The 25,000-nt window shown below is 38.9% G+C and overlaps 3 protein-coding genes across 5 annotated transcripts in view; 1 reads left to right on the forward strand and 2 right to left on the reverse strand.

The window, feature by feature from the left end:
* Positions 1-3,992, reverse strand: part of LOC145500320 (uncharacterized) — an 11,008-nt gene extending 7,016 nt beyond the window's left edge. The window contains exons 1-2 of the mRNA XM_081479825.1: positions 3,671-3,992; positions 1-93 (exon numbers count right to left, since the gene is read on the reverse strand). The exon at positions 1-93 is cut by the window's left edge and continues 108 nt beyond it. Coding sequence (XP_081335951.1) covers positions 1-93; positions 3,671-3,902 — 325 coding nt within the window. The 5' untranslated portion in view covers positions 3,903-3,992. The remainder of the gene's footprint in view (positions 94-3,670) is intronic.
* Positions 3,993-4,734: 742 nt separating this feature from the next.
* LOC145500325 (neural cell adhesion molecule 1-like) lies at positions 4,735-13,951 on the reverse strand. Of its 2 annotated transcripts, none has more exons than XM_081479838.1 (7): positions 13,483-13,951; positions 10,480-10,674; positions 9,962-10,102; positions 8,886-9,176; positions 8,123-8,263; positions 7,664-7,837; positions 4,735-7,005 (listed from the first exon to the last, which is right to left on the reverse strand). In XM_081479838.1, exons 1-7 carry the CDS (start codon positions 13,544-13,546, stop codon positions 6,932-6,934), a joined length of 1,080 nt encoding a protein of 359 aa, XP_081335964.1. In that variant the 5' UTR covers positions 13,547-13,951; the 3' UTR covers positions 4,735-6,931. The 2 variants fall into 2 exon arrangements, with proteins under 2 accessions (XP_081335964.1, XP_081335970.1); XM_081479844.1 differs by lacking the exon at positions 13,483-13,951 and adding an exon at positions 11,001-11,385.
* A 3,609-nt stretch (positions 13,952-17,560) lies between these two features.
* The window catches only part of LOC145500309 (neuroplastin-like), a 27,081-nt gene continuing 19,641 nt past the window's right edge, over positions 17,561-25,000 (forward strand). For both annotated transcript variants that reach the window (XM_081479804.1, XM_081479812.1), the window contains exons 1-3: positions 17,561-17,918; positions 20,033-20,239; positions 22,858-23,016. In XM_081479804.1, coding sequence (XP_081335930.1) covers positions 17,702-17,918; positions 20,033-20,239; positions 22,858-23,016 — 583 coding nt within the window. In that variant the 5' untranslated portion in view covers positions 17,561-17,701. The remainder of the gene's footprint in view (positions 17,919-20,032; positions 20,240-22,857; positions 23,017-25,000) is intronic.

A 25,000-nucleotide genomic window follows, 5' to 3' on the forward strand; every position in this document is an offset into this window, starting at 1 on the left:
CAGCATCATCGTACGCAACGCAAGTCACTTTTGCCGAGGAGTGCTCAATTGGATAGATGGGTGCTGGATATGGTTCGACGATTTTAAATTCACCTGAGAAAGAAAGACAAAGGGAAATATTGTCATTCCGTTTGAACGCGATCGCATTTGAGTACAATGCGCTAGACTTCAAATCCAAGGTAAACTTTGTTAAAGTACTTTTACAATACAGTCGAACCTCTCCTTACGGACACCTCCATACCTGAGGGGTATTCTCATATATAAGCGATATGCCTTTGGGTATGTTCCGCTGTTAAGAGTATGGTTTTCATGAGGCAGTTAAGTCTGGGATAGCCATAGAAACCAGACCGTTTTAGTCTGGAATAATATATAATTTACCAGAAGAGTAGCCGAATTGATTAATAGGAATTGCAACTCGAAAGTGACTTCGTAAGATTTTGTTCGGTTAGTGCATGTTGGACTACCATAGTGATAAAGTTTCTGCATGGAAAATACCTAGTCTGAGACTGGGTAGGGTTTTTGGTGCCCAGTATAGAAAAGGGTTGCAAAAGGGTTTCAGTGTTCCAGCGGGACACCCCCCCCCCCTCCCCCCCGCCCACGGGCCTTCATACTACGGACACATCGGTGTTACGGACAGTTCACGCAATGATCTTATTACAGACACTTATGGTTAGGGTTCGTAATACGGAGAGTCATGGCTCGACCCCCTTTGTGTCCGTATTAGAGATGTTCGCCGGTGTTATTTTTTCTGTCGGTATGATTGAGGGTGAGCTGCGCTCCTCACTCGCGTTGGGGTTAGCGTCAAACGATGGATAAATAAAAGCTTTCACCGTAAAAAATCAGATCTGAGATTGGACATAGGAGATCACAGTGGAACCCCAATTCTCGAACCCTAGGTTTTTCGAACCTCCCGATGACTCAAACCACAAATCATTTCCCTCGCCTTAGTCGAATATTGTGATTTTTACCCCCGATTTTTACTATTCGATTTTCAAAACAATTTTCGTTTCCCCTAGAGGTTAATAAAAATCGTGATTCCATTGGACTAATGGTCGAATTCCTGTAGTCCAGTACATATCGTTATGAACGTTTGTGTACAAAAGTAAGACGAAATAATCAATTAGAGAGTGATATGTACAAGACGCTTTTGTCCCTCGATTCTAAAGGCCTATTGTTATGCCTAGCCAGGTATATTCCTTTCCAAGTGCCAGTCACCAAAAGTGTTTATTTTCAAACCATGTTTGTTCTGAATTGTGTTAAGTCCTTTCGCACGCCGCATTACGTGGAAGACGCGAAAAAGGCGAACTCGCGAGTGAGAAAGTTGTGAAAGGAGAGAGCTCTTGGATAACGACCCTCCGCTCTCCCTAGACCCCTCTCCTGTTTGTGTCTTGGTCGACTAAGGTATTGTGTTTACATGGTGGGTTTAGAAATTCGTCCAAACAAACAGACCGAAAATAACTACGATCACGTAAAACTTAGACATCATGCCAATTATTAGACGTTTTGTATGGTCATGTGGTAGCTCTTGCTGAAAATTAATTTCGTTAGTTACCTATGTTTATCAGCCAAACTTTGATCACTTTGATAGATGTCCCAATAGTTTGCTAAATTTAACTTTTTCATGTCCAAGCTTGTGGGACGTGTGGTGGCCTATTGGTTACTGCACTGGACTCTGGGTTCGAGCCAGTGTTGTGTTCTTTGGACAAGACACATTACTCTCACGGTGCCATTGAGTACATGCTGCATCAAACACTGATGGGGGTGGGAGGGGGACGAAGGAAGGGGCTGGTGGTATGGAGTAACTCTGCGATGGACTAACATCCCACCTAAGGAAGAGTTGATATTCCTTTATATCATTAATTATGCTTTTTTCCTTCCACCAAGTTTGAGCTAGGTCTTGAAATACCACGCTGGTGAGATGCTTGACACATCGCGCTATCGTGACTGGCCCCTTGGCCACTAAGGCCATCAGCGACATAAACATTCGTAATCTACTTGACTTGTGTGTTTTGGGATAAAACACGTACGTAGTCAAGAATCAAAACATTTCCATCTGAACTCCTGGAGCAAAGAGGGATCAATGCAGCACAACAGGCCTCTCATAATTTGTCTTTTCGCTTGGGAACTCGTAATTTGAAAACTTTTCTTCTCAAATAACCTTTCTTTTGCTCTCATTTTTTGAAAAGTCATGAAAAACCTTGAATTCAAGATGTTTTGTCATGTTAGGTCTTGTCCTAGATGATGACAATAGTTACAATAAACAAAAAGAAAGTCGCGCCGCCGAAAAGTGCATGAGAGTCACGCGTTTTGTTATCGTCACGTACGCAAACTGACCCGCGTGTAGACACGCAGATCGCTTACTGTAGCTGTTTATTGCGGTAACAGATTATCGTCGCGTTGTGGTGTCATTTTTTTGCGCTGATAAAAACGCTCTCGTTCTTAATAACATCGTTAAAGAGGCCTTTAGTTCAAGGCAAGAAATATCGTGTCCATAACAGACATTTTAGAAATTGGCTGTATCAATATTCATAAATTAATATTGCACACAGCTGCAAATTCCACAAGAATTACATCATGTTTATTTGACAAGCTTCTAATGTCCTCCAGTCTGGCAATAGTCCAGCATAGTGAGAACCAAAAGGTCTAAACGCATACATGACAGGTTCCTTCTGCCAAACTGATAAGTAACATGCATGCATTTCTTTAAATTTCTGTTTTGAGAATTTGCTGGTCTAAGAAGACAATGTCCGTTGACGATGACTTTCTTTATTTTTACTGGCAATGTGTAGAGAGATTTGTGCAAAGTTGTTAAGAACTACTTGTAGCTAATTCAGATTAAGTGTATCGGGAACGCACGTATCTCGAATGTCCCAGCTTTTCAAAATTAAAACGACTGATTTTACTGTGAAGAATTGTATTTCGAACACATAAGAAACTCCATATTTAATAGCAGAGTGGAAAGATTTTAGTACACACTGTAACACGAAAGGAAGGAAATCATTGTGCCTGAATCGAAAAATAAACCCTGTTAGCTAGTGAATAACAAACATTTGAAGGACAAAGGGGAAGGCAAGCCACCGGAATTGTTTTTAAGGTACAGAAATATGATTTTTAAAAAATCTCCAGCGATAAAATTTTTCAGTCCATCGGTCTGACAGAATAAAAGAACTGAGTATTAAAGAAATATTAAAATATTTCATTTTAATTTTCGTGCCAGGGTTTACTGTAATCAAGTCACGAAATGTTTCCAAGTCCCCACCTCGTAGAAGGAAATCGGCAGAACAAATGTAGCTTGAAATCACAAAGCAAAATGAGAGATAAGAACATTCGAAGAATATGACAAATATATGTCAGTGGAACAGTTTTTAAAAAACATAGATCCACAGAATTCCACGTCTACGGTGTTGTTGCAATAATTACAGGTGAAAAATTAAAACAGAACGAACGATACGATTGAAAAAAAAGTCTGAGGTAGAGAGCAGTTATTTTATTTTAACTATTTCATGCGGAAAGCATTGCGACAAAAACGCGTTGTTGCGTGTTTTTAGTCTTGGTTTTTTATTATTCTGTTTTGTTTTTTGACAGCACATTAGAAAGTAGGGTTACAAAATTACTCGACGAAACCAGAATGTAATCGCTTAGTTGCACGAAAAGAAATAATCTCGCTTACCTTTAGCAATTCCAAATGCAGAAAGCAGCCCAAACAAAACGATTTCCCAAGCAGAGAAAACCACCATTTTGTTGTGAACGAGACGCTGTTTTCGTGTTCTGATCGCGATGGTTTGAGGACGCTCAACTGAAGTGGGACGAGGACTTGAAAGTGAACTGAACTCGTTTATGTACGTGAACGAATCCTGTAAAGGGCGTAGCATGTCAATACACATCAACAACAAAGAACGCATGTGATTGTCTCGTTAACTGCAGGGACTTTGTGCCAAGCCAATGTATCACGGATCGATCATTGGTTAGATCCCCCTAAAACAATACTACAAGCCTTGTGTTTCATCATCGTTTCATTTATTAATCGGCCTAACCTGTCGCTTTCGAGAGCTTTTGTCTTGTCACTTGTCACACAATATTCTGTGTCTAACTCCGCAGAGACATTAAGTAAGCGAATCAGTGTGAAAGCATTTCTTCTCATTTAATTTGGTAGAAGGCTGAAGCTATTGTGTTAATGAAGCAGTGAAGTTTCGTATAATTTCGCAATATTTAGCCATTCCTCAAGCTGTGTCTTTACTTGCTTGACACAGTCATTGCCAAAACAAGCAGTCATGGAGATTTTTTTCCAGAAACAACCTTTGAATTGTCTATTTTTTTATATATATCACGTTTGACCAGGGCCGCAGCCAGCCTGAGGCAAGACGAGGCAGTTGCCTCGTCTGCGGTTTTTACCTCGAAATTTGTCTTTAAAAAATGGAAGAATTCTGTACGTTGGAGACATAATCCTCAGAAAACATTTGCCATTAAGTCCTGAGAGATTTACTCAGTTGATATGAGCGAATTAAGCGAGAAAATGCAATCAGTTATGGAAGCAGTTTATTCAATCGAAAAGTATAACGCGAGTGTCGAAAACATTGTATTCCAAAGCTGCAAGTAAGCCAAGGTGAGCTCTTTAAATTGTTATTTCCGTCGTCATTCATCTGAGCTTCAAAAAGGAGTGATATCTCTAAAGAAATATCTCTGAGATGTCTCGTGACGAAAGAGCTTCTAGATTTCTAAATTCTAGGCGGGGGGGGGGGGGAGCATGTCCCCAGAGCCCCCACCCTCTCAAGAGGCTTTATCATATTCGGTGCCTTCAAGACCTGCCTCTGATGAAAGTCAAGTTATTAGCCTCATTGACCCGGATCTGCTGTGACAAAGGAGTGACAAGCACGAATCACATCATCTGCCGAGACAGGAGTGACACACGAATCACATCATCTGCCGTGACAGTGGAGTGACACACACGAATCTCCGTTACTTCTCATCTCTTTCCCGTTTCGCCATTCTTCAATACTTTCTACCTTCGGATAAGCTCGATTTCCACCCGTTTTTTTGAGCCCGGGTTCCCTTCCCCACACGCACAAGCGACACGGACCAGTGATCGATCCAGCCGTTCATTGGGAGGAGGATCAACAACCGGACTCCCAAAACGGCTGGAAATCGAGCCTAACCTTACAAGGCAAAGTGATAAAGTTTTGGGAGTTCAGAGAGGAAATGGGAAGAGTTTCCCTGTCAGTTATTACTGGGGAATGGTTGTAGTCTGGTAGATTAGAGGGAAATACAGGGAACAAAGCTATTTGCCCAGTCCAATTTTGGTGATTTACACAAGGTTCGACGCTCAGAAACGTGAAACTACGTTGCACCGGCCCAAAGACGCGAACATGTATGTACGTAGGGATGCTGAGAGGTTTTGAAAGACAGGAAGGCTATCCTACCATAGAAACCTGTAGGCAGACTTTATTTCGCCATTTTGTGCAGTTTTGAGTACGCAAAAAGTCCGTGTTCTTATGTTTAAAGTCGAGTTTTCGCCATTGCTAGAAAGAAACGAAGTAGGATACTGTGATCTGTGCGTGTGTGAATGGAATTTTAAGTTAAAGAAACAGTGTCACTCTAATTATTCTTCGACTAATTTATTTGCTCATTAAAATGCGTTGAACACGTTATTGTAGAAATTATCAAGGAATGCCTTAATCTACAAAACGTAATCAAGAGCAATATGTAGAAGCCATTTTATTACATAATTAAACGACGAGTCAGGTAATGTTGTCTCCGGTTGCAGGAATCTTTTTGAGTTGTTTCTCATCAATATGTTAGCAAAACATTTGATATTACAATTAAACCAACTTCTCTATTCTTATTTAAAATTGTCTTTACTCTCAAGTTTATCTCAGAATGGGATCTACTGCGTTCACCTTTTTGAGGAACAAAAGCAGAATCAAAGCTCACCCCGATTACTTTTATAATAAACAAAATTATCATTCGATGCATTTTTTCTTCCTTTTCATTGGCCGAGAGCCCACCACGTGACCTGCAAACAACCTCCTACAAATAATGCTCTACTCATGCGTTATACCGGACCATATAAATGTGTTTTGCTGCAAATAATAATCTGTTCGTGCGTAGTTGTAACGCACTTTTGTGTGAAAAATGGCCGATCGCTTCCATGAGCTGTCAGAGAGTTTAAATGAAAACATACGGTGAGATCAAATAATAAAACAACTATTGAACTCGGTTATCGCAAAATATCGTGATTTGTCAGTGTCACGTGGATCAATTATTTGCCGAAGGCTTCGGCAGACAACTAATCTGCTCGCAACTCAGATTTTGTTCAATCAATATTTTGTTCAATCTCGTCCAATAATTGTAATCTATCTGTATCGTGTAATGGGGAAATTTACGCTTTGTAAAATAGCGTTACCTAAGTCTGATTGTGGGGAGTGTAACTTAAAGTTCCACAGAAACTAAATGGAAAACTTGGAAAAATGGAAACTTAAAAAAATTGCTAATATGGTAGTCACTCTGGTAAGGTCCTCTGAGAATGAAATCCGAGTGATGACGTGTTTTGAATTCTAAGCTGACAATAATTTTAACCTTGTTCTCTAATGCTCTGAAATCGACAGCAAAAAATTAAAAATAATTTCTGCATCTTTCTGTATCATATGCAGTTCAAAAATATTGCAACTAATTCTGTTCCTTCTCTGTGCTAATGCACAGTAATAAGTAACAAAGCTATAGAGCATTTCCACATGACGTCACGGCAGCATGAAACGGCGGCCATGTTGGTGTAGGAAACCAATCCTGTGGGAGTCTTATGTTGACACTTTTGTTCCAATAAATTTGCATGGGCGCTGGCCACGTGAGTGAAAACGCTCTATAAAGGCAAACGTAATTTGTATAAAGATGCTTGCGGTTTAGAATACTGCGTATGTTAGTGATGTTCTTTCGATCTTCATTGCCATATTGAAGGCCACCAAGTCCACAAGCCGAATGCTGGCAAAATGGTTGTCACAAAGCGAGGAGTGACTAAGACAAAAAAAAGATAATTATTGTTTTGTGTCAGCAATGTCGGAGAAAAAAATCGTTGGAGAAATCATTTTACAGAATTTACACTAATAAGATTGCAGCTCTGCATTAGACAGTTGACTAATGAATCTTTTGAAACTCCGAAGAGTATCTGTGCTGTCTTAGCTATGTGTGCGAGAGCATGCTTTCCTTATCAAAGCGCCATCTTGTTTTACTGAAGCTGCGTTTGAGAAATTAACCTTACGTAATGATCTGGAAGAACCAGACTAATCACTCCTGTAAAGGCGATCGTCTATGACTGTAAGTTTTGATCGTCTATGACTGTAACTTTTGAGCGAAGTTCGCAAACCAGGAAACACGTTATCCTATCTCATTTGCCCATGATCTCAGTTGCCAATCTCGATAAGTGTGTCTCGTAGCATCAGTAATGTCTGTAGTTTGTACTTTAGGGCCATACCATGATTTCTATCAATTTGAAATATGTACATTTTTTTAGTAAAACAGCAAAGCATTGCTATTTTACTGGGCAAGGTCAGAAAGTAAATCATCAATTGCCTACTTTAACCAAAGACTAAACAGTCCTGCCTTTTTTTTTTTTCGTTTTTTTTGCTTTTCTGTGTTTTTGCTTGTATGTTTTAAATGAATCGTTGTTTCTCACCAATAGCAGAAATCGAAGTGGAATTCGAGTTCACTGTAACAAGAAAATACTGTTGTCCAGGCCCGTCACGTGCATTGCACGAGTAGTTCCCAGAATCCTCTGTGGTTGCGTTCTGGATTACAAGGATTGAATCACAGAAACTGCATTCACCCTGTAGTATGATACGACCATCGGCTATGGATGAAAATAAAAGACGACAAATTATTCTAGATGTGCTGTGTGAAACAAGGAATCGCACGTCTTGAGTAAGTCTGTCTACCAAAACTTGATTACTATACATAGTGACCGTTATTGCTCTAAAGTGATTCTAGTACCGCTCGAGGTAACTTGTCCCTTGCGTCAGTTACGTTCCTTGAGCTCCTCCTGCCCAAGATTTCCATTTTCCCGCCGACGTAGAAGTGAAATAAAAAGACTCAGATGTCATGATATTGAACTCTAATATGCTTCAAAATATCTTACGCTTGATGACAGCAGTAGATCCCGGCTCGTTTTTCTTCCATTCAATGTCCAAGGGGTAACCGTCAGCGCTGCAAACTAAGGCAACGCTGTCTCCTATGACAGCAACAAGTTTTGTTTCCTTGATTGGAAATCGTACGCGAACTGTTGACCAGAAAGACATGAGTTCATGGAAAGGCATATTTCTGAGTGTAACTTTAAGATTGACGTATAGTACTTTATAATGTTTGATAGAATGTACTTCGTCACTGACTTAAAAGCGAAAGTATTTTGGGGATTCATGTATTTATCGTACGGGTATCTTTGTTTGTCCCGTCCTCGTTTGTCCCGTCCTCACCAATTTTTCAGGAATAAATTAAGCGATTGATGTGGTTAAGAATGGTTTTTTCTTGAGTGTGCAAAGTAATTCGCATTTGCCTTGGTTTACGCCAGGGGATTGGCTTAAAAAACGTGTGCCACTTGTCATCCAATCAGAAGTAAGGCCAAAATCATTCTGACTTACTCGCCCATGTTTTCCCGCGCTTCGCGTCAGCCACATGTATTTCTTTCGAGTTTTGATTGGTTAGTTGGTGGGTTGAAATTGTTCTGGAGCGGAAAGACATCTTACAAAACGGCAGTACAACATGAGCTTCCCCGACAAAGGTCTAACTCTCGAAACTGCAGCCTTCTAATTTCGGTTCAGCAGTTAATTCACCTTTGTTGAATTTAAGTACATGTAAACATTTTACTATTTGTCCCCTCTTCTAACACCCCACCAACTGCTTACTGTGAAGATAGCCTGGGGACGAGGTGACGTCATAAGGGACAAGTGAATGAAGCAGCACCCGGATCCTACATACGTAGTTCCCTCCATCGCTGACCCTGACAGAATTGAAGATCAACGCCTGTGTGACGTCGTTGGTTATTTTCACCGGGTTATTGCCTCGTAGGTATGTAACCTTGTCTATGGGTGTGGTCCTCTCGTTATTCTTGTGGGTCAGATTGCAGTAAAGTCGTACGCTGTCTCCATATGATACTGTCACATTTGGAATAACACGAGCTACTGGTAGGTCTTCTCCTGTAAAATTGTAAATTCTTTGTTTATCAGACAATAGTAATAGGAATCTTTTGAGTTTGAGTTTTATTTTAATAGGGAAATAGTAAATGACTGTTTTATGCTTTAGGAACGTGTATATATGTAATAGGCGCATTTAACGTCTCAGACGTTAAAGCCTTTGAAAAATAGAAACAGGAAACATTAATATTCCATGACTATTTTTTGTTTGAAAAATTATGTTCTAATCTCGTACGAGAGATGACATGATCGGTTTCATCATTTAATTAATGTGTCCCAGTTAAGGGCGTTCCAGGTTTACGCTAGACGCACTTGACTTAAAAAGATAGTAAAGATGTTAACTTTGTCTAGACGTTCTATTTACCGTCCGTATACAGACGGACTAGCTGACTGATGTTCCTACGGAGGGATGGACTAACTAACTAACCAACTAACTGGCCTACTGGCTGGCTGCCGGGATAACTCAGTGACTGGATAACTGACTGACTGACTGACTGACTGACTGACTGGCTTGTAAATAGCTTGTAAATAGCCAACTGGTCTGCCTCTCGCCAGCTGGGATTTTAAAGCCTATTATGTTTAGTTGATATATTTGTTTCTTTCAGTTTAAGTGGCATGCCTGTGAACTAGCTAGGTGTAGCTAAGCGCATTGACCACTATATATAAACAAAAACAAAATTTTTTTTTTGAACAGGCCGCCTGACTGACTCACTAACTCACTAACTCACTTACTCACTTAAGGAGGATTGTCCCCTTAACTGGCTGTTCACGTAGTATTTCCAACTCACTTGCTGTGACTCGTACGTCGAATCTCTGACTGTCTGGACGTCCTCCTGTCGCGGAATATCCGATGCATCGGTAATATCCTTTCTCGTGATCATCTTGTACAGTAATGTTCGTGAAGTGCAGCGTAGCGCTTGATCTGTTGCCTGAAGTTGCATGAAAAAATTATCAGCAACCTCCACTGAAATACAATACCTCCGAATCCCCCCTCCTTAAACCTTGAATTGTATCTTCACGTGCAGTTGTACCTCCCGCCCTTTCACTGGTATCCACATGCAAGATGCGCTTGGCAGTATATCACTAGAGTTGGGCATTAGAACCCCCTTTTTTTTTCCTCAGGTGTACATTTTAGTTTGTAGAATTGGAATTGCACAGTTAGATTCAAACTCTCCCATCATGATGCAATTTGCACTGACCGCCACGTTTTTTTTGTTTTTGTTTTAAACCTCTGTACTTTGAAAGCCTTGACAAATCTGAACATGGTTGAGAAGTGAAATCTGTTATTAAATCATAACTCAGTGACCTCGTGTCTTGTTTGTCTGGAACACTCTCTCCGAGTCCTGAATATCAAACCACTCCATTCCACGTTCCTTTCTTCTCTGAAATATCACCCTGAGGGGAGGCTGATCATTGTCTCCGACAAAGATGCAGGTGACATTAACCGCTGATTCACTGATTGCGACAATGTTGTTGGGATAAGGTTGGGCAATGCTCACAGCTAGAGGAAGATGGAATTATTTCTCGGTTAGTAAAATGATTTGATTATGATATACGCCACACCACGCCAAAAATCATATTTTCATAAAAGCAGCATTTAACTTGGCTCATTATAAGTAAGACCGTATACACTGAACCACATGTAAAGCGTCGCTTTAAAGTGTTTACCCATCTTTAACCTTGTGTCATTGAAACGTTCAGGTCTTCCCTGACTGAACTAACTTTTTTTTAACGCGTGAAACTTCTTTAACGTTGAAAGTGTAAACACTACCATGTAAACTATTACAATAAATCGAAACACCTTAAAAAGTTAAAATATAAACATACCACTATCTAAAGCAAATTACACACAGTAGAGCGGTTTTCAATTGAGTTTCGTAGAACCTAAACTAAATTAATCACTTCAGCCAATCACAAAGGACACAAACAATCCAATGAACCAATCAACACTCGAAGTAATTACAGTGTAGCTGACTTGAAGCGCGGGAAAACGTGCGTGAACGAGTCACGATTGGTTTTGGCTTTACAGTTCTGGTTGGATGAAAAAGTCGCGCGAGTAGAAGGACTCCTGAGTAAGCCCAGTCAAGCCTTTTACACATCATACAAAGGCACGTAAATATTACGCGTCAGTGGAAATTTACCTTTAAACCGTGCTTATTGTAATTTTGATGGATGGCAGCCAAACTAAATATTTTCAGTAAAAAAATAGTAAATCGCCTTACCATTACTATGCTCGTGAACTGAATGAGAGTTCTGATGACTTTTTTGTGAACTTCTTCGATCGAGAAAAAATGTACGTGCGTGAAGTTGTTTGCTGACCTCTCCAGAAACTCAAAAGCGACTGAGCACTATTGTCAAGTAGAAGCTGACGTGGGCTCTGATTTGTTCCTGGTTTCCTTTGGAAACCATTGACCAATCATGCCTGTCGGTAGCCGGTAGCTCCTTTTCTGGGATCTTATAACAAAGATCCCAGAAATCTTCGTAGTGCCGAAAGCTACAATTCGGGTCTGCCAAGTTTCTTGAGTGCCGGGTAAAGAAGTTACTTCCAGTTGGCAATAAAGACCAGAAATTCATAGGACTTCTGTAAAATTTAATTCTCAGGTAGTGCCATTTTCCGGTCAACTCAGAGCCTCAATCGGTCAGAACACGCAAATAGCCAAACAAGCAATCCCACCATCTCAGACATCACACCACCACGCCATTATATGTAACCATGACTACGTAATGTTACTATCGATAGAGATGACGCATTAAGTTACGTAATGGTATCTAGTTATGGATACCCGGAGCATAAGCTGCCACTCTTTGTCCCAACGTGCTACCCTTAGATAAGTCGAAACATTCGACAGTTTGGTCGAAGGTATCCTAGAATCGAAAATCTGATTTCTTCTTTTTTTGCCATCGACCATTGGCGAAAACGAATGGCAAATTCAAGATCGTGTACTTTTGAAGATCCGTTTTTGTTTCTCCAAAAGGTTTTTGTGTTCTTTAATTATCCGCGTCGATTTAACCTTGCGTGTCAAGGCAAAGACTGAAAGAGCCAGGTGAATTTCCCGAAACTGATTCATATCTGACATTTCTTATGAAAATTTATAAACGTTTACAGAGCCACCACACAAATCGATAATCTAGCAACGATAATCCTAGCCGATCTCTGTTTTGGGCTTCATCGCTCTTATTTTTGCTTTGCAGATCCTGTAGCCAGCTGCAAAAGCAGTCTGTTTTTATTTTCACTTTGCATTTTTCAAACATCTAGCCACTCTAATCGAGATCCATGGTAACAGTGTTAACGAATTCTGCACACCAGCTTGTTCAATTGTAAAACAAACGATCTACTTTAACTTTAAACGCTATAGAACAACGTGTAATCAACCCAGCAGATAACTTTATTTTAGATAGAATGACAGATTTGACGGCAACTGGGCAAACAAAAATTGCGTATGACAACTTGTCACATCAAGTCATTATATCTTCAAAGAAAAACAAATTATAAATTGCGCTTTTTCTGAGAACTTAACCTCAGCCGAGTTAAAATTAAATTGTGCCATTAGCAACGATTATTTCGCTACACGATACTTGATATCCGCAAGATAGCGAAAACTGGCTATTAAAATCGGAATTGAGTCGATCGGACCATCAAACGAAATATTTCATTATTCACTTATTCTATCCCTCATGCAAGTTATTATATCTCCTTCAAACTCAAAATTTTTAATGCTGAAATATGTTTAAAAACAAAACAAAACCAAGAGTAGAACAAATAAATACACTTATTTCAATTACTATAGATATATTCTTAACCTGCGTGGGACCATGTATTTCTCGATTACGTGATCATTTTGCGGAGTGTACATGCACGTTACTTCGGTGATATGTCACGGAGGTTTCTTTTAATAATAATTTTGTTAGAAAAAAAATGGCCCTAGTCTGGCAAAGATAGAGAACTCGCAAAAGTTTGGTCCCTGTAAGATTTTGTCCCAGTAAGGGAGCGAAACTAAAACTTTAATCCTGCAAATCATTAGCGAAATATGCTATAATTTAGCGCAGAGTCATGATGTCATAGATTAGTGGACTAATATTTCCATTAAAAAAGCTCATATATATGATAAGAAATCCACCACTTTAGAACTAGAATATTTTCACCGTTTGTTATTGAGTAGCTGGCAAGAGTTTAGAGCTACGAACTCACCTGGACGGAAACGCAACGAGGGAATCTTTTTTAAGTGCATCCAAATGACTTAAATAGGTCATTTTGGGCTTGTTGAGATTATGACTTACGTTATAGCTATGTCACTGAGTTTGAACCCACCTTCAACAGATCTAGTAATGCAAGCCAACAAAACCAGCCTCCAAAAAAGCGCGTGATTTACCATTTTTGCGGTTCCTGTTGTTGCACTTGTAGCACAACTTCTAGCGATGAAGGGTAACAACAAAACGAGTCTAAACCCCTGAATTGTTCACACTATTCATGCAATAACACCGATGACAGGTTCTTTAAATGCTTGGTTCTTAGTGGTTGATGTTCAAGCTTCCAAAACAATGTAATATAAACAAAGCTGTCTCTAGCATATGATTAGCTGTTGTTACCTTATTCACGGAATAGGCGAGGACACAAAATGTAGTTTTAATTTGGACGGTCGCTTACTTGTTCAGGGTTATCTCCGGAAGTATCGAATTATAATTCATTTTCAGTTTCCTAGAATTCGCAGGTACATCTCTGTTTTTGCACGTTTCAACTCGGTATTTTGAAGCAGCCAACATCTGTTATCAAGTGCTTTGAGCGACTTACCGACTTAACCCTGTTAAAAGGTAACTTCTCTCGTCGAAGAACATTTTAATGTGTTAACATTATATGTTGTGGCTGGGAACATGTAGGATAACACAAATATATATTTAAAAAGCGAATTACGTAAAAGAAAAAGGAACAAAAATAACAGACGTGAGTTACATATACATGCAGTATGTATAAATCCAACATAAGGAAGTTGTAATCACATTAAGACCTGCCTAACACGAGAATCTGCGAGAATACACGAGTACCTGGATTAAATTTTTTCGCGAAAAATCTCCTTTCCCATCCCACCCCCAAAACGCAAAAAAATAATCACTTCTCCAGAAATTGTTGCCCATCACTTGTCGAAACGCAAAGTTTATCAACTTCGAGTAGACTCATAGGAAAATATAAAGCTCTCCTTACATTTTGTTTTAAAACATTATTGTACAAAAAGCACTTTTCCGGGTCATTGTCAATCCCAGTGGCTGCGCTGTCAGTCATATGGGTTTGCATCGAGTCTGCATTTTTTTTGTTGTTGTTGTGTGTTAAACTCGCGGCAGCGAAGCGATTTCGAAGATAAGTAAATATCAGTGACCCATTGGGTGGTCGTTTTAGTTGATGACCGGATTAAATCGTTGATGGTATCAACAACTAATATCGAGCTCCTATATCACTATACTAACTATACTTTGCCTCCCAACTCGATCAATAACGCCGCGACTGACCCATATGAATTGTACGGTCGCCATTGACGGTTCGTTTTGATTTAAAGATATGAAAATGAATCGTATAAGAACCGTTTTATTGCTGTCTAAAGGCCAGCGATAATACAGCCAATCGAAAGCGCACATCCTTTGTTGACTATGTTAAGCGGACAGTCGCTAAGTCGCCATAGTTTCTGAGTATTCTTGCTGCTGTGAGAAGACAGGTGAGAAGAAATAGATGTGGGGATGGAAAGGGCCCGCGCTGGTTGAGGGAACAATTTGACATGAACGGCATCGTTCTCGCAACTTGATGATTCCATGGCAACAATATTTTGACCGGCATGTTTTTCAAATTTACAAATTTAACTTTTACTATTGCAGGACTTTGTAACATTGGTTTTCATTACTTTTGAGTCATTTTCGGTGGTTTTCGGCGTTCTGGGAAAATCAAAAAGATGGCGGATCCAAGATGGCGGCTGTTTGGAAAACATGACGGAATTACCACGTGATATGACATCATTATGACATCATCCTTCGTTTGCATTAAACGAAACATTTTTGGACGTACTTTATACCCTCAAAGTCTTATTATCATAACGGGACGGGGGGGGAGGGGTGCAATCCGCTTTCCATCCTTGGTCGTAAAAGATAAAAAAAAAGCCTGGTGTTAATCGGGTAAATAGCTTGGTGCATGGTTCAGAACGAAATAACCGTTCAACAAACGCTTATATGCCTTGCATTGTCTCTCGTTTGACATTGTCATATGCTTACATGTAACATGTAACCTCTCTCTCATTAGTGGACTTTGGATATCTCTGATAGATATTTCCACTTTCAAGAAGAAATTAACCCCACATCGTTATATACTCAGTTTACAAGAGTATTTAACTCTGGAAGTATCCAACGTTCATTAGAATAGTAGCTTTGCACATTATAAAGCGTGCTCTATAAGAGGTTCTAAGCGGGGTACTACAGCATTATCCCCTGGGTGGTTTCACTGTATCAAAATCTTTCAGTCACGCTACCAACTAAAACTGGAACCCGCAAAAAAGGGTAAGTGGTGCCTGTAATAATGATTGCAGTTTTAAACAATAGAGATTTAAAGGAAAAGAACAAAGAAAATCAAAACGCAATTTCCTGCTCGCAAATGTTTTTGTCGTCCTCGACATGTATACGTATATACTGGTGTTTTTTTTTTAGTTCAAAGTTCGTCCACTCACTCGGTTTCTTGTGGGCTTAATGCATCTCTGTCAGTTCCTAAGCTGTGCATTAGCGTTAACTCAAACGCGTATTGATCCAGCTTAATCCTCTTGAATGCTTTTTACTCCATCAAGTACGTTTGACTAAACATTTTCTGGCACATCACGACTGCCTAGTTGACCTTCGGCCGATGAACGTGAAGTAAAGCATTTGTGGTCACTGCTCATGTACGTGTGTGACCGAGGCGTGACAGAAATATTCGGGTTTAATTTCTTTTCTACATCCTGAAAGGGCGAGTTGGCGTTTGATCCGTTTGTGATACACGGGTAATTTAGGACGTTGTCATCAAGGGGGAAGAAATGAGGCAGGAAACGTTCTGGTCCAAACCTTTCAGTCATCGGCCTAATCATCCATTGTTCCTGTTGAACCACCTTGCCTAGACATAGATAGATAGATAGATAGGTAGATAGATAGATAGATAACTTTATTTCAACTCGGGTTGATGAGGCATATTAAAAGTGACCGTCTCGTTTCAGCAAGAAGTGACAGCAACCAGCCAACCTCGTTCCCAGGCTCTCGGAGAAAGCTTTAACGCCCCGGTAACGAGGTTGTCACGTGAGTGATCAGACCAAAGTACCTCTAAGCTTAAACTTTGGACTGGATTTTTATAGATAAAATCACTGGCGGTATAAATTAATTGTGTTTAGTGAATTTATTTATAATCTCTCCGTAGGTGAACTGGCTTAGGAGAAACAATTAGAACGAAGGATCTCCAAGGCTTCAAGTAAATGGCGTGCGTGTGGTTTTATTGGCCTGGGTCTCTCTGGGTTTTTAGGAAAGGGAAGGTAAGATTAAATTGGGTTTTCCTATTCGTGTTACTAGTAATTGGTTTCAGTCATAGAAGGGTTTCATACTCTTGGCCGACATTTTGAAGTGAGGACTAAAATGACCCACAGCTGTAAAGTGTTAGAGAGTCCGCATGTCAAACAATTTGCGAAAAACTGCACGTATTTCGGGAATATTCAATTGCAAAGTTCCCAAATTAATATGCCTGGAAAACTATTACTGATTAGATCTGGGGAAATCAGATGTGGTAAGAATCCGTACAGTTCTGTTTCCTGGTGCTGGCTTTGGTCAAAATTTGTCAGTAAACTGCGTCAAAGTCCGTTTTAAGACACTGATAAAGATTCTCGCACGCTTATTGGTCGAGAGCTATTGTCGATGACAATATATTCACGCAAAAGTGTAACGTAAAGCAACGCAAGAGCCAACTCTCGGAGAATGGTCGTGACTTTCCCCGCAAACCGTCACGTTGTGAAGTGTCAATTGGGGCCGATTTAAGAGGAAATTTTTGAGGAACTCAACGTTCTCAGGTAAAATAGGGATGTTATCTTACAAAATGCCACCCGTGGGCTCGCTTTCAAACAGATTTTCCATGTCTCCTGGCGTAATAATAATAATAATAATAATAATAATAATAATAATAATAAAAATCAAATTAATTTTTGCAGTATCTATTTTCTCATCGACCTTATACAAAAATGACGTCATGTCCAAACCTTTAATAATTATAATAATAATAATAATAATAATAGTAATAATAATAATAATAATAACAACAACTTTATTTAACTGTAAAATGTATTCAGCACTATTAAATGTACTAATTATAATTGGGGGCACTGTAAATAAATAAACAAATATTTCAAATATAACATAAACTATTAAGAATCCCAACTGGTTGGAGGCTGGTTAGAATATTGCGTGGCCAAAACAAACCATTCTTAAAGAAGTTGTCATGTGTCCAACCTTTCTTAGGTGCGGAGTGCAATTATTTTCTAGACTTTCAAATGCAATGGCATAAAGGGCATAAAGAATTCGTAGAAGTGGCCGGTAGAAGTGAAGTACACAATCGCCTCGTTTTCACGTATGCCCGGAGGCCTTTATTTAGTTGGAGACCTCGGTCGAGTGATTTTGTTTTACGGGAGGTGCGGTTGTTCAAGATGGCAGTCTTTGCTAGAATATCCCTTCTGGTGTTAGTGATTTGTCCAGCAGTAAGGGCTCAAGGTAGGGCTGGAAGTTTTGTTACCACTCTTGAGTAATTGTATCGATAGCTGCAACAGAAATGCTCTAGTGAAAAGCAAGGATTGAGCGGCACCCAAATAATTATCAACAGACCGAGGAAGGTGACAAGAACATGCCGATCCAAATTGTTTCTTTAGGTTCAAGCGACGATTCACAGTATCCTGATTTTCCCTTGGTAAAGCTGAATCTTCAAATAACATTTTTTCTACACAGATTTTCGTGTGGCAGTTGACTTTTTGTACTTCTGTCATAACAGTAGGCCTCGCTGTAATGAAAATTTGAACTTCTATCTTTACTTACGTACGATGGATTTGATGTTTATGAATAATGAAGCGGTTTTCGGACTTGCAGTGGTAATTTATAGTTTAGCAATCAAAAAATATTGCTTTGAAACTTCCAGAGTCAATCGCAAAGTGCCGGTTCTTTCTTGGTGTTGAAACTAGCACTGCGAACGTTTATGGCGTGACGAAAGTTTCGACAGGTTTCGTGCAAGTGATTTCATATTATTTCTTCCACGATTCTATAACATCTGTTAATATCATATGTAAAGGAAAACCTCTGGATTATAGCAATATTTTGAAGATTGATTTTCAGAAACCGTGCTTCATACATTGAAGACTGTAAGTTAACAATAAGCCGACCAGTATATAAGCTTAAGAATATCATTGTCGAAGTGTGCACGTAATTTGCTGAAGAGGAATCCAGGCATTTCTATTGTTATTATTCCGTTGTTACTCTTTGGTATTTTGTCTCACTGAAGCAAGACTTGAATTATTACCCATGTCTAACAGGGTTTCTAACAGGCCTTCCTCAGATCAGAAAATTTTCTACTTTGTACTGGATGTACAACTTTGTGAATTGTATTTGGATCGTTACAAGTCTAAACCAAACAAGAAACGGTTTATGAAACGCATGATTACACTCAAGTGGAATTAGTTTGGGATGATAACCAATATTGTGGGATTACGTGCCATATATGAGTATTTTCAGAGCTTTTCTGAGTTTTCCCAAGTTTTCACAACAGGAAACACTGACAGCAACACATTAAAAATATCAAATAAATCTCTTACACAAAAACATTTTAATTTGATGTAAATTTGTAGGCCTTTGTTTGCGTTAGTTTCAATAGGATGCTATGGAGAGTTAAGCCATGATCTTGCATATGCTGTACTGGGTTGAAATCCAATTAACCAGAAATTTGTGGGAAATATACATTTGCATGAAGAGCGAGTTATAAAACATGCACAGTTACAACTGGGCTTAAATTGGGCAAAATATAGGGATTAAGAAAAAACCCACCCAAATTCTAATTTTATGTGGAAGCAGTGTATGGACAAGTAGCCAACTAGATACACCACTACTACATGCAATTCCCAAATTATTTAGTAATTTATAACACTGTAGAAGTACACTTTAATTTATGGTATAAAAGCAAATTTGATAAAATCCACCATGTGGTTGACATGAAGGATATTACATGGTGGCACGAAGATACAAATTTGTGTATGTCCTTTTGCATATACAGCACATGCTCATATACATTTTGTATGTGTACATTGTACATGTATTTTAAAAGCATTCAATTGCCTTTTATCTCTCTCTCTCTCTCTCTCTCTCTCTCTCTCTCTCTCTCTCTCTCTCTCTCTCTCTCTCTCTCTCTCTCTCTCTCTCTCTCTCTCTCTCTGATCAGGGTTTACATTCACTTAAATCAATGTAATCGTCAAGTTGCAAAAATTATGTAATTTAGATGTGCATCAAGCTAAAGGGATATTGACTGAAGTTAAGGAATGTCTGCCCCTATTACTTGTATCAGTGCATGGTAAATGAAGTCTGGTCCTCCAACTAAATCAATAACTGCATTTTCATTCGTTAAAAAAACTAACACCATCACTTAAAGTGTAGTCTGACTCAATCCACAAGACGTTATTTTCTGATGATTAGTACATGTACACACATGTACTTCATGCATATTGGAATGCAATCCATTTCAAACAACTTTGGTGTTGACATTTACAATTTCAATCTTGAGGATGATGCTTGATGCTTCTAAACGTCGATTAACTTTACTTTTAATCTTTCTTGTCCGATGCTTTCAGATTCTGCCTTTGGAATTGTGGAGCCTTTTCCAGAGAACATCTATCCATTAGAGTTCACTCCAGCACAGGTCACTTGTGTTGCTTTTGATGCGGAAGGAATCCTTGTTCCTGAGAAAATCAAATTTATGAGGAGAAATAGGTTTAATCGCTTTGTAGAACTAAAACCTGATGACAACTTATACTTTACCAACCGAAGCGAAAAGGAAGGTAAGTACTGCATATATACTTGTACCTGTATCGTGTTGAGGTTTGTGTACATGATAGCCTACAGTGTACATGTAGCCTTCTCTTGAAGAGTTCCGACATTAATGTTCAAATAGGCAATGTGTGGTTCCGGAAAATATCCATACCCCCCACCAAGGAGAGAATTGGAAATTCCAAATGGAGTGGGGGGTCAGAGATCCAGGAAATTCTGGAGGGGAGGGGGGCTGCATGGTTGATTTAGTTTCCAGATGCCCTTTGATTCAATATAGATTCATGTATTGATCTAGCTACAGAAACCGGGATAAGCTCCGGTCTGATGGGCCACTTGGCTCGCATGCAGACTTTATTGATCTAGCTGTTGAAAAATCCTTTCTTACCTACCAAGTAGATCTTCCACATCAAAAACTAGGAGCTTGAATACTTGTATTTGAACCGCATTATATTTGAAATAAATTTTTCTTTCTTCAAAAAGCACTTTGGAAGCTAACAAATACCACAAACATGCTGTTTCGTGGACATGGTCACCATTACTTGTTAGTAGTCTACATGAAGTCACTTTATGGACCAAAAAGCACTGGTGACTAGCCTAGATAAGTTTGTTTTTCACATGGCTCTTCAAAGCTGTCGTGTGGCAGTTGATTTCTTTTGTGAAAAATTTTTTTTTTTTATGATGGTAGAAAATAATGATGTTATGATTACAGAAACTTAAGAATTTTGTGCTCTTGTTTCAGAGCTGGAAATTGTGCCTCACTGGTTGCAAATGCGACCAAAAATTGAGCAGTGGCGACTAAATTTTCAGAACTGGTCGCAAGCTGGCGACTTGCGTTTTGTCCGATAACTAAAGAAAACCATGACACAACTTTTGTTTTTCAATCTTTATATTAGGAAATAAATCAGATATGGTAGCTAGTATACAACTCACCTTTCTGTCCCCAGTAAAATAATGTCTGAATATTACAAGATAATCGAAAAAATTGAATGATTTCAACATGTCGTTACTGCATTCACAGCGCGCTATATTGTTTCAGTGGTTTCTTCCGAAACTGGGATGGCAGGCACACTTCAACACCATGTGCTTTTCATTTGCCGTGAAAATGGTGGCAGATACCAATCAGTTGAAGAAACTACGTGAGTTTTTAGGTGCAGGGGAATGAAGATTCAGCCAAAAGGTTAATCCAAACTTTGAATCCTTCGAGGAAAGCAAGTCGAAAATAAAGAACAGCATTTCAAAGAAGTAGCAAAGGGACAATATGCAAGGACCCGTGTTTGTCTCACAATGAAAACCACAGATTTAAAATGTTTTATACATCGCTTCATTTAAAACAACTATGGAGACAACCATCACATTCGGACCAGAGACATATCACCTGAGAACAATGGTAGCTTTACAACTAAGTGTTACTCTTATTGTTTCTAATTGTTTCACTCTTCAATTGTGACTTTTCTTGCATGCAAAGTAGCGTACAAAATCGTGTTCATGTGCAAGTTATATATAAAATAAGTTGGCGACCAAAATTTATGATCTGGTGACCAAAATTTTTCCGTTAGTCACCAGCTGGCTCCCAAACAAAAAAGTTAATTTCGAGCCCTGTGTTTATATCTGTCCATTTGTTTGTAATTTTGCTTCATGAGTGTGTTAGTGATCATGTTCATGATAAAAGTATGGTGTCAATTTCAAAACACACAACTTATTGGTCTTTCAATGGAAATGGTACCATATTTACAAAGGGACGTAGTGATAAAGGAAGGTAATTTGACAAGTTACCATTAATTGTTATCTTTTTACTTGTAAAGCATGTTTTAAAAATTGTCTCATGATTCCTTAGAACATATTGTCAGATGTTACGATAGATCAAGAGTAAACAGGAGTGACTTGCAAAGCAAACTGCCTAGTGTTTGGAGTGTTTACTTCAACTTCAACAGACTTTTCCAGAGGGTATGGGGGGTGTCCATAATAATCTTGGAATTTCCAGAGGGGTTGGGAGGGGGTTATTTTTGTGTTTAGAAAATGGAAATTCCCTCTGTGGTGGGGGTATGGATATTTTCTGGAACTATACAATATGGAAAATTAGCTGCCATGGCTCATGTTCTCCAAGATGCAATGTACACAGGGCTTGATCATGAGCCTTTGTTGTTTTGCAGAGGAAGGCTAGGAAATGTACAACAATTTATAACATACATGTACATGCATGGCCATTGTTCTGCTCATTAATTATTTAAGCTTTTGTTTGGTGGCATTCTTATTGCCACTGTTGTCATGGTGTGCTTAAACTATGTACTGTACATGTACAGTGTAGTATTACCGATGAAGTTCCATCCATTTGTGTACATGAAGAGTAGACTAAGATATCCTTTACACATGTCAGCCTTGTAGACTCAGACTCTGCATTCTCCATTTGACACTGTCAGTACAACTTCAAAATACTGGATATGTCATGTTAAACAATAAACATCACCTGAAAGTTGCGTGAACATGTAAGCATCCGAACTTCCAAGCACAAGCTCAAATGTAGCACCAGCTTTCTATTATGGACTGAGCTTATTGATGTTGCTTGTCACAAACTTAACTCAACTCCGACAGTCTGCATTCCCAGTTAAGACCTTTAACACTTAATTTGCAGATGGTAAAACCAAGATTTTTACCACCATGTTCATGAGAAATGTTACATTGGCTGATGACAGTCTGTATGGTTCCCTGGGAAGCTATGAGTGTCATGGTTTTGTGGAGGGTGAAGCGCTGGAGAAGGCGAGACATGGCTTTAGTGTTAGTGTCATCACAAGTAAGTCATACACACTTGTTAACTGTAGTTTCTATTATTTTAATGTTTTCTTGCCAATAAGAGAAACATGTAGACCACTCAGAAAAATTTCCTTAGTTTTCTTTTACATGTATGTGGTATTAACAAGAAAATGAGCTGAAAGGAATTCACTCTTTTATAGACTTGTCATACATGTACATGTATGAGAACAAACCAATATCTATATACACTGTACAACTGTATACAGTACCACTCAGAACTAAGTGAACCAGAATTTGTGTTAATAACGCATTCACGCGCGTTTTGCAGCGTTAGACTGCATTTTGACTTCATGTTATAGCATTAGTACATGTATGTACATGTATTCACGAGCTTGGTACATCCGGTATGAATGTCATGTGTTTTCAAGAAGCAGATAAGCCCTCTCTCTTTCAAACTGGCTGAATATTGCAGTGGTTACTTGTAAACATACAATGTACCATTTTATTTTGATTCATTCAACCACTAACAAAATGATTTGCTTTTCGAGAAATCAGCTACAAAATGTAATAACCATAACAGGGCTTTAAAACAGTGCTGTAAAAAAGACAACAGACAATGCCGGGAAGTTTCTAATTCTTTTTTTTCTAATTCATTCTTTTTTGTTAGTTACCATTTTGCTTTAATTTATTTGCAAAAATAGTTTTGCAGTTTCAAATAAAACAATAAATTATAAGAAATAACGCTTTCAAATGATGCGATAGGATGGAATTTTTTTATCGATGCCAGAGAAGACAATTGACAAGACCATCAAATACTTACCTCTCTCGTTCCAGCTGTTTTCACCTTCCTTCAAAATGCCTTGTTTATTTATTTTGTCACTTTTGTCGCTCATCATGTGGAGAATAAAATTCCACGTTTGGTTTGCAATTTCTCTTCCCAAAGCGCGGGTGTCCAGAAGTCCCAGATGAGCTAGAAATAATTTATAGAACAAAATTGTTTTGTTTGATTGCTTGTGCTATACAATAACGGTGAAAAAAAGGAAATATTAAAGCATCAAACGTCTTCTGTAAATTTATCGGCCTTCACGTTTGCAAAAGATGCTGTGTATAAATAGTGCAGTGATCGTCATAATTTTCTTTCACAGCTATTTTTAATCCTGGAAAGAAATTTGATCAGGGCAGATTTTGATACGTGTGCTAGGTAACCACTTCTGAACTGTGAGTCGTGCGTCACTTAATCAACAAAACAACACTTTAAAATTGTAATTTTCTTCAAACTTACGCTAAACACTTGATTACCCATGTGCCTAAAATTTACTCGTTTCAATCTTTATCGAAACTGAAGTCGGAGGAGGCTTCCCTTAACTCTTGCCCATGGGGTAAGTGAGGAGAGAAAGTTTATACTTGCCAGAGTGGAAAATCTACATGTACTGTCCTGGATGACTGGGTGGGTTTTTTTTTTAAGCCCTGTCTTTCCCCTCTCGGGCAATTTACAACTTTCTCCAGTTTTTGTGTGCTGGGTTAACTGAAATCGTCTAGCTTTCAATCTGTTGTATATTTTGTCAACATGTATGTTGTTATTTCCATCCAATATGAAGAAATTATACGGTGAGTACGAATCTTCAGTGCCTTCAGTAAGATTTGAAGTAGGTGTCTCCCTTTTGTTGGCACCCGCCGGAGCAGATAAAAGGCGCCGCAGGCCACTTGTCCTCTAGGGGGTATGGGGGAGCATGCCCCCCAGAAAGTTTGAAATCGGGAAGCTCGGAAACATGATTTCCAGTGCTTTGAGGCAAAATATTAACACCCAAGCATTCAATACTACAGGTGTAAATAGCGAGGCCCGAACACAAAAACGAACTGTTCAGAAAATTAAGTTACATACTGAAGTCAAGACCTTTTAAAAACCAAAGTCATTCATGATATATAAGACTTGGCATGATGTTAACTTGTTACACCATATTAAAGACTTACCTGATTGCATCTGTGAGCTTTTTCAAGTTGAACTACAGTAGAAGCAGACAGAA

Source organism: Orbicella franksi, chromosome 1 (genome assembly GCF_964199315.1).
Source record: "Orbicella franksi chromosome 1, jaOrbFran1.1, whole genome shotgun sequence".
Classification (NCBI taxonomy): Eukaryota; Metazoa; Cnidaria; class Anthozoa; order Scleractinia; family Merulinidae; genus Orbicella; species Orbicella franksi.